The 9,917-nt window shown below is 38.1% G+C and overlaps 3 protein-coding genes across 3 annotated transcripts; 1 reads left to right on the forward strand and 2 right to left on the reverse strand.

Annotated features, from left to right (window-relative positions):
- Positions 1–1,089: 1,089 nt before the first annotated feature.
- On the reverse strand, positions 1,090–3,543 carry VTP21DRAFT_1079 (uncharacterized protein; the record flags this gene model as incomplete). Its single annotated transcript, XM_069390164.1, has 7 exons — positions 1,090–1,445; positions 1,519–1,569; positions 1,650–1,933; positions 2,005–2,082; positions 2,155–2,224; positions 2,285–3,086; positions 3,160–3,543. 7 exons carry the CDS (start codon positions 3,541–3,543, stop codon positions 1,090–1,092), a joined length of 2,025 nt encoding a protein of 674 aa, XP_069251968.1.
- A 680-nt stretch (positions 3,544–4,223) lies between these two features.
- Positions 4,224–5,311, reverse strand: VTP21DRAFT_1080 (uncharacterized protein; the record flags this gene model as incomplete). The annotated part of the gene is made up of 2 exons (XM_069390176.1): positions 4,224–4,805; positions 4,862–5,311. 2 exons carry the CDS (start codon positions 5,309–5,311, stop codon positions 4,224–4,226), a joined length of 1,032 nt encoding a protein of 343 aa, XP_069251969.1.
- Positions 5,312–6,773: 1,462 nt separating this feature from the next.
- On the forward strand, positions 6,774–9,106 carry VTP21DRAFT_1081 (uncharacterized protein; the record flags this gene model as incomplete). The annotated part of the gene is made up of 2 exons (XM_069390187.1): positions 6,774–8,641; positions 8,680–9,106. The coding sequence occupies 2 exons, from the start codon at positions 6,774–6,776 to the stop codon at positions 9,104–9,106; spliced, it is 2,295 nt and encodes a 764-aa protein (XP_069251970.1).
- Between the last annotated feature and the right edge of the window lie 811 nt (positions 9,107–9,917).

Genomic DNA, 9,917 nt, shown 5'->3' on the forward strand with positions numbered 1-9,917 from the left:
AGCTTGGAATCTCCCATATAAGTAATTTGTAGATCGAAGGAAATGCTCACGGTGAGCAGTGAAAACCAGATTGGAAAGAAATAGATCGTCCAAAGGAGTATTCGACAAAGCCAGTTATTTGAAGGAAGAATAGCATCGTTAAAATCATATGCCATGTACATTAAATATGAACCTCGGTAAAAGGCGTCGGCCATGCCAATCCAAAAGCTGAGAGTGAAAGTAATGTTATTCGAAACGCTTGGGCGTACGATTCGTAGCCATATTACGATACTCATCATGCAAAGTGCAAAGAAGATAGAGGCACAGTTAAGTGCAACTTCTGCATCAGACATCGCGAAAATCATCTGTGTACATTAAGATAAAATAGCCGGATAAGAAGAAAAAATATGTAACTAATGCGACTATAAATCAGCGTAAAATTGCGTGTTAACAGCCCCAAATGATTTAATCTTAAAAGGTAGAAGCATATTGTTAGTGTATCTTTTTTCATATAACTCAGGCACAACTCTTTTGGGGGAGGTAGTTCTTGTGCATAAACCATAATCAAATAGGTGCGTGGAACTAAATTATGACCATAAAACTCTTTATTAGGGTTATTATTTTCTGAATATTCGAATATACTGTATTCTGGGAGGTTAATAAGAATCTTCGTTACACATATTTACTCCATAACTGAATTATAACATGGCCATTGAAATCCAAGAGTACTTCAGAATAAGATGTTTTAAAAATTTTAAATAACCTTTGGATTTATAAGCTTAATGATTTTTACCGAGAGTCAAAACATCATCAAGAGTTCAGATATTTATAAAAATTGTTCTACTTATGCATTCTCATGCATAAGATTCAAAAATACGTTAAGTATGGCAGAGTATTCTAGTTGACAAAATATTCCTCGGAGCGCGTAATTAACTAAATTGAAGGATACAATAAATAAGATTTATTGTGTGATAAATCAAGGAAAATAATTATGGGGTTTGCTTAAAGAAAAGGCTCTGGTGATTATAAAATGTATATATAATCTACAGCAGATTATATATTGGATATAATATGATTCTATCTTCTATTTCTTGCTCTCCTTAAAAACGCCTATTCAATTCGGTTATGTTCGTATGTTGTCGTTGCGTTTTTCTGTGACTTCTTCCCATGCGTGCACACAAGATTGATACAGATTTCACTCACTCCGATCTCTTGCTCAACTCCACGCACGATCTCGTCGTACTCTTCGTTACTGATGTACATCACTTGAATCAGATATGGTCTCAGAGAATCCAGTAGTCGCATAAACCACTCTCGACCTGGTACGGTAATATATCTTGCAGAATAATCTATCGGAAATGGAATTGATATGCACTTGATATCTTCGAGGCCAATTTTGTTGAAATGAGTGGATAACCCATTAATCCAAGATGGATTAATTTCTCGCGCATGGAGAGTATTAAGCACTGTGATTGGAATAAGATCAATATTTTTTTTTCCACTGTGATCAACAAATGCAATAAGCCTTTTTATACTAACACCCATCTGCAAGTTTTCTGAACGCTCGCCCAGATCCTTGAAGGTTGTAGTCTTTGATCATTTAAAATAAAAATGGACGTTAGCTTTCATTAGCACTCTAAATTATTTGACATGCAATTGGTTTACAGTACCCAACTCCACCACCTCTAAATATCCCCCCGGCTGAAGTACTCTCACTATCTCCCCAATGACTCTGGGCCACTCGCTCTGATACACACCAAGCCCAACACACCTAACGAACACAAAGTCAAAGCTCTCGTCTGCAAATGGGAGCGGCGCAAGGAAGTTGCCATCTTGAAAGTGGCAGTTCTCGGGTTTGATATGTTCGGGGAACCCCCTGTTGATGTCAATACCATAGAAGTGACTGCTTGGGAATTCTGCAGCCATCTCCATGGTCCAGGTGCCTGGTCCACATCTAGAACACATGAAAAGGATGTAGATGTTAATCACCCGTGGAATGTGACAATAGTGTTCGACGTGGCTTACCCAACATCCAGCACCTTTACACCATTTAGCAATACACTTCGAACTGGTGACATGAAGTTGTGATTGTTGAACAACGACCTAGTGAGTGTGTGGTTATACCAGTCGATCAAAATAAAGTATATCTCATTTGAAGAAGAAAATCCAACTTACCGAAACATATAGTGCTGCATAACCAATCGATCCGTCTCCTCTTCATCATTCGGCAGTATATAGTGTGCTCCTGCATCAACAAGGGGTTAGTTTATGGCTAAAAGTCAATCCAATTAGGGCGAATAATCACCTTTGGCCCCACAGAACCTCCTCCCAAGCATCCATACATCTCCATTGCTGTCCAACTGTGGATCAGCCATATCCTCTTCTTCAAACACGCACGCATATTGTTTAGGAAATTCTTTTAGGAGCTTCATCCGTTCAAGCGGAATCGCTTCCAATGGTCTTCTTGATGACCCAGCGATATCGAGTGTTGCTTCATTGATACAGAAAGCAAAGCGAACTTTTTGACAGGGAAAAATTGCGTCTTCTTCATGTGGCTGTATCAGCTTGTCTGCAGACTTCTTCCACATCCACAGAACTGAGCGAGACTGAGTCTCAGCTTGGTCATGAACTGTGGATGCATGAGAGATGCTTCGAGATATTGACTGAAAAGACGTCCATTTTTTGAAGATGGCCCAATTTACGAGAATTTCAGAGAAAATTGGATTGAATAGAAAGACAACAAAGCCGAGAATACCTAGCATTCCTGATGTAACGTTTTGTGCCATTGCCGTAGCATCACCGAAAGGAGTAAAACGTGTATGCGTAATAAACAAAAGTCCAAGTATACAAGTAGCTGGCATACAGACAATGAGGACTAGCGGGTACCCAAGATTTCGTAATACTGAAAGTAATATCCTAATTTCTTTATCACGAGCTTTTGATTCTTTAACCCTTCCTTTTTTCATCTTTTGAATGGTCCTGAAAACTCGGCACAAGGAAATTATTACAATGATCAAAGAGTACAAGATGCTAGCGAGAATTATGATGCTACGCACTATTCCGAGAGCAAGTTCGGTTTCATAAGGCCAGTCATTGCTGATATATTTCTAAGAATGGTTAGTATGCAAGTATAAAAAATTAGTATCACATATTATAATGGAACAGATATTTCGCAAGTACATAATTAGTATTCCACCATGCTTTTCTATAAAATAGCTGCGGAGTCGTTGCAACAAAAGCTACCAGCGTTGATAGAGGGAGGTACCAGTTCTGATACTGTTTTATGGCAAGCTTTCCATGTATAAACGACAATTGTAGATCCAGAGTGATGCTCACGGTAAGTAGGGAAAACCAGATTGGGAAAAAAAAGAAGGACCAGAAGAGAATTCGGCACAACCAGTTGTTGGAAGGCAAAACTGCATCATTAAAATCGTGCGCCATGAATAATAAATAAAACGCTCGGTAAAGTGCATCAGCTAAGCCAATCCAGAAACTGAGAGTAAATGAAATGTTGTTAGAAACTTTAGGGCGAACGATACGTAGCCAAATGACCATTGCCATCATAGCTAATGCAAAAAATATTGAAACACAATTTAGCGCAACTTCCGCATTTGACATTCCGAAAATCATGTTTGTACGTCTATCTATATCAAACAGGATATATATTTTAAATAATCACTTCCCTCCTTAAGCACTGGATTTAATCCTAGAAACACCCTCAAATTCCATTTGATTTTTGCATTATAAACTTTTTCTTTCTCTTCAAAGTACAAACATCTATATCCGGGTATAAAACTTTAAGGTGAGACAGTAAATCTAGGATATTTTATCTCTCGTAATACAGTATCGACTTTTAAACCACTTTTGGAAAATATGCTCATACACCTAAAGCATCTTCGAAATATCATTTATGACCGAACGCATTTGAGGTGAAGTCCTTATTAACCCTATGTTTTTTTGAAGATATGTCAATGTGCATACTTGAATGTAAATGACAGTTGTCTATATGTTCAAGCTAGAATGTTATAAAAATGGTAGGTTTAGGTTAGGCTAATATAGTATTAATGATAAATCTGGATTCATTACATAATTAGGACAAACCATAAAAAAATAAAGAATGAAATAATAAATAGTACTGATATATTAGATTAAATACCAATGTGTGATATTACATAAATATTCATATAGGAAATAGTACTCCCAAGGATATTTTTCTACTCATTTTTGGCCTTATTCCCCTACAACTACTCAGAAGGTTGCGCTTGGCTGTCCACACGAGCGTTTGTGCCTAGACCAATAGATGAAGGAGATTGGAGAGTACTTGAGGGTTGATTTTCTTCTGGTTTTTTTACGAGAATACTAGTGTATTGGACCGTTCTTCTTTGGAACAGCCATATATCCTTAAAGAAGGGTACGTTTGAGAGGGATTGTGTTAATGATGGATTAAACAAAAACACGATAAAATTGAGAATTCCTTGCATTCCCGCTGTAATGTTTTGTGCAACTAATGTAGCATCGCCAACGGGAGTAAATCGAGAATGCGTGGCATAAAGGAGAGCTAGGATACTTGTTGCTGGTAAACAGATAATGAGAACTAAAGGGTATCCAAGTACTCGAATTACAGATACGATAACCTGGAGTTCTATCTTTCGGTTTTCAAACTTTTTGACTCGGTCCTTCTCCATCTTTCGAATAGTCTCGAAAACTTTGTGCAGCGAAATGATGATAATGATGATGGAGTATAAAATACTGGCGAGAATAATACTACTCTGTACAATGTTTAGTGCAAGCTCCGTTTCGTATGGCCAGTCTGTGCTTATGTATTTCTAATACATAAAAATGTAATTAATATCTTTTGATAATCATAGACAAATGTACATACATATTCTATATTCCACCACGCCTTTCTATAGAAAAGCTGTGGTGTCGTTACAGCAAATGCCACAATGGTAGATATTGGAAGATACCATCCTTGGTATTGCCTTATGATAAGTTTCTCATGGATGAATGAAAGTTGGAGGTCAAACGCTATGCTCACAGTGAGCAATGAAAACCAGATGGGGAAGAAAAAGAACGACCAAAGTAGAATTCGGCATAGCCAATTATTAGAAGGAAGAACTGAATCGTTGAAATCGTGTGCCATGAATAACAAATAAAATGCCCTGTACAGCGCATCAGCTAAACCGATCCAAAAACTAAGAGTGAAAGAAATATTGTTGGAAACTTTTGGGCGCATGATACGTAGCCATACTACTATCCCCATCATCATGACAGCAAATACGATAGAAACAAGATTAAGCGCAACTTCTGCGCCTGACATTCCAAATATCATTTTCGAAAATCTATTCAAGCTCAGAATAATATAAGCTAATACGGTATATTTATCTTGTTGATGGATAAACGAATCATACCACAATTTTCAATAGAATGTGCATAGGTATTTTTTTTCCTCGACCTGTTAATCACTTATATATTTTCTCTCTCAAGAATAAGGTTTCCAGTATCACAGTTCGAAATTCAAATCATGTATTCTTAACTCAGTGTATGAATTAGTAGTTCGCTAAAACTTAGTGTTCAAACTCATTTTAGAAGTTAATAATGGTTAACATTAAGTTGGTGAGACCCTATCTCATCACCTATTCTACCATCCCTTCCTCCATCTAAATGTGCTGTTGATTCTAACCTATAGTTGTATAAGAATTAATGTTGTGAACCTCAGCGTTATACATGTATGAGTGTATGTTCTTATTTCGTATCAGTGGAAATCTTATTATTGTGAATGACTTAAATATTGTAAGAATCCGGCGCCAAAATGCTCGAGGCAACTGAATTTGGACGAATCGCGATGCTAATAGTTTTCGTTATTGTCATTTTTTTGTCGTAGTTGCCAAAGAGCAGGAGGACAGCAGACGAAAAAGGTTTAAATGATTGGGGCAAAATTCGAATTTACGCCGGGTCAATATAGAGCACCATGATGAATTAACTTGATAGTGAAGATCCAAATAGGAAATCATTTATTGGATATATTATATCCAATAAATGATGACGTAGTACGTAGACAGAGATTAAGAAGATCTGAAAGTAACATATGTAACATATATAACATTTGCTCTAAGCCACAGAAAAGCCTTGGTATTCTTTTATCCCACTAGAATCATATTAATTTCTGACCGTAAATGGCTTCTTCATCACATAAGATGGATGATGACAATGAACTGGAAATATCCAGATCAATTAAGTCAAGAAATTTCACTTATTATTTGAAGCAGTTTTTTTAATGAATCTATACCTTTTATAAGTATTAATATATGTAACAGGACGAACCTACTTGCAGTACTTTCCATTATTATGTGACGGTTAATTTCATTCATCATTCTCATTTTGAGTTTATTATTACCTTTTTAATATTTGTTTTATTGTTTTATGGAAGCTGCATCTTTAGTCAGCCTTTGGAAAAGCCAGATTATGTCATATTAGTTGATTTCCTATTTTTCATATATATACTCATTCAGTCTATTTTGTTGTTCCTCACCGATCTTCTATTTTTATAAAGGTGAGGATACATCGTTTGATATTATTATTGCTATGTTATTAATAAAGACCGATCTTCTATTTTTATAAAGATCTTCGTCTACCATTCGAACCCTGTTACAATATATGCGAATTTTGTAACTCATTTTAGTTTTAAATCTAACCCTCTTATTATAGGCGACTTTGATATATCCCATTCAAATATTTCCAAATTTTATGGAGTACCTGCAGCAAATTATGCTTTCGTGGATCGTCCAGCCATCATGAGAAAAATGATAGGGATTTTATCAGATAAAAATCACACAGGTGGTTGCGGAATATTGGCATTAGCGGGACTCGGCGGGATGGGTAAAACTCAACTGATGCTTCGCTATTGCTATCTCTGTCACGAAGCAAATGAATTTGTTTTTTGGCTCAACGTTAATAGCTGGACAACTACTCTCGATTCCTTTCGAAAACTTGCAAGTTATTTAGGGATCGGCGAAAACCTGCTTAATAATGAGTCAGAGGAAAATGTTATGTGCTGGGTGCGGTGTTGGCTGGAAGCAAGGGAAGGATGGCTACTTCTTTTGGATGACTTAGACGATAGTATTAGCACAAAGATATTTAAAATATTGTCTCGCAAAGGAGGACATATAATCCTGACTACACGTGGACCAATCTCAACTAAACTGGCTATAATTATTCAAGTGGACCGAATGTTGGAAGAGGAAGCCATCTCGTTGCTGTTAGAAAATGAGGTGTCCATCGATCGACATAGTGCTCGCTATTATAACGCTCGCAGGATTGTTGCTGAACTTGATTACATGCCACTTGCGATTGATCTTGCGCGTGCATACATAACAAATTCTACTTATCCTTTTCAAGACTATCTCAGACAACTAAAAAAGAACCGACCATTGTTGTTTTCGTATCGCGATGAAAGATCAGTTGATGACTATAAGCACACGGTAGCAACAGTTTGGGAATTAACCTTTGATCGCTTAAGGAAATTAAACCCGGCGACAGGAGTCATCCTCGAAGCTTGCGCCTTTCTTCATTCTGAAGGAATCCCAACACGTTTTTTTGAGCGTCTGTTTTCAATTTTTGAACTTGGTTCAGAATCACTTGAACAGGATAAATTTCGATCAGCGATAGGTGATCTTAGCAAATTTTCATTTATATCAGTGACAGTTAAAGAAGCTGATGAGAACGAGATTGAATTAATGAGCAACAGCACATTAAGCATTCGTCGACTTGTCCAAAGGATTATATTTGATTCTATCCCATATAAGAAGAAGTTATCCTGGATTCAGAAAATGGCGGTTGCACTGAATCGCGAAACACAATTTCCCGAATTCTTCGATATTTCGGCTTGGTCGGCCATGAGAGTTTATCTTCCGCGCATAAATCATTTAGTCGCAGTTGTTCTCGAACTCAATAGCGAAGAAGCATATTTCGCATGCGAGGATTTAATCGCTTTGCTAAATACCACGACCTCATACATGCATGAAAATGGGACATTGCAGGATACAGAAAAGCTTGCACAACTTGCACTGACAATGAGTGAGATCGTTTATGGACTTGATCACATAACCACTTCACAATCTCTCCACGCTATGGCTACATTGTACTATGCTCAGGCCAAGTATGAATTGGCTGAGCCGCTCTACCAGCGTACTCTAAAACTCAGGGAGACAATATTGGGGCCTGAACACCCAGAAACTGCAGACTCCCTCAGCGGCTTATCCAATCTCTACCGGCTTCAGCTCAGGTATGATCAAGCTGAGCCACTGTATCTACGCGCATTGACGATCAGAGAAAAGGCGTTGGGCTCTGAACACCCATACACTGCAACCCTGCTCAACGATTTCGCTGGCCTTTTTCATGATCAAGGCAAATATGAGCAGGCTGAGCCACGCTATTTGCGTGCTCTTGCGATAAGAGAGAGAAAATTAGGGGAAGATCACCCGGATACTGCCACCTCGCTCAACGACTTAGCTAATCTCTACCAACATCAGTGTAAATATGATCAAGCTGGACCACTCTACCAACGAGCACTGGTCGTCAGAGAAAGAGTTTTAGGGGAGAACCATCGAGATACTGGGATGACACTCAACAACTTGGCGGATTTCTATCGGAATCAGGGCGAGTATAAGCTAGCCGAGACACTCTACCTACGTGCTCTAGAAACCAGGAAAGAGTGCTGGGACCTGAACATCTGGATATTGCAGCCTCCCTCAATAATCTGGCCACTCTCTATCACGACCAAGGCAAGTACGAGCAAGCTGAACCTCTATACAAGCGTGCACTAGTGATCATCGAGAAAGAGTTGGGGGCTGTACATCCTTATACTGCTACGTCACTCAACAATCTAGCTACATTTCACTTTGACCAAGGCAAATATGAATCAGCTGAGGCTCTCTATCAACGAGTACTGGCGATCCAGGAAAAGTTGTTAGGCGCGTACCATCCTGATACTGCAAGCTCCATTATAAAGCTGGCTGTGCTCTATGACCATCTGGGTAAATCTTATCGGGCCGAACCTCTATACCAGCGTGCTAATGCAATCAAGGAGAAGCAATTGAAAGCCACTGCCCACTTTGAATCATTCTGAAAATATCAAACATTTGCAAGAATACCATTGCAGTTTATTCCTTCTGACGAGTTATATTTTGTTACTTTGCGTAACGCAGGCTGTTTATATATTGAATTTTAAGTCACAATACAAGAAATTCTGCAAAGGATGAAAATACTGTATAATAAAGCAGCCATTGATTTGACATTATATAATGTACGTATTTTTGTGTAATGAGTATAGGTATTCATATAAGTGAGCTAGATCCAAACCATCCGACATTGCTGGTAATATTATCGGGCTAATAGATAACTGGAATCGCTTCATGCTTATAGCTAAAGACATAGTTACTGTATATCTGCGATATCTAATCTATGGTCACATATAACCCTTTCGAGGTATACCCCAGTAAATCTAATTCGACTCGCATTGCAGAGGTATTTGCACAGGTAAAGATATATGACCATTGCATTGCATAACTGATAAAAAATACTCACTGGCACCTGATTTGAACAAGTGTACTACTAACCTGTACAAATTCGACACGGACGCGCATTGATAATGATATGATAAAAGTAGCAAGCTGCATTTAAGCGGCACTTCATGCTGATGTTATTCAGCTGACTTAGGCAAGTTCATATAGAGGAACTAATTTATCACCCTAGGCCCAGAAAGATGGCAATTATACAAACGATATGAACGCATCAAAATGTTGAACAAGGTATTAATATCACCTCTCCCAGACAAAAAATGTATCAAAGGCCGAGCCGCATTCTAAGCCACCACAATTGAGCCACCCGCCAAAAACAATCATTTTGACCACGATACCGAGGAATTCTGTATTTGGGAG

Source organism: Calcarisporiella thermophila, assembly GCF_041956535.1.
Source record: "Calcarisporiella thermophila strain CBS 279.70 unplaced genomic scaffold VTP21scaffold_10, whole genome shotgun sequence".
In the NCBI taxonomy this organism is placed as follows: Eukaryota; Fungi; Calcarisporiellomycota; class Calcarisporiellomycetes; order Calcarisporiellales; family Calcarisporiellaceae; genus Calcarisporiella; species Calcarisporiella thermophila.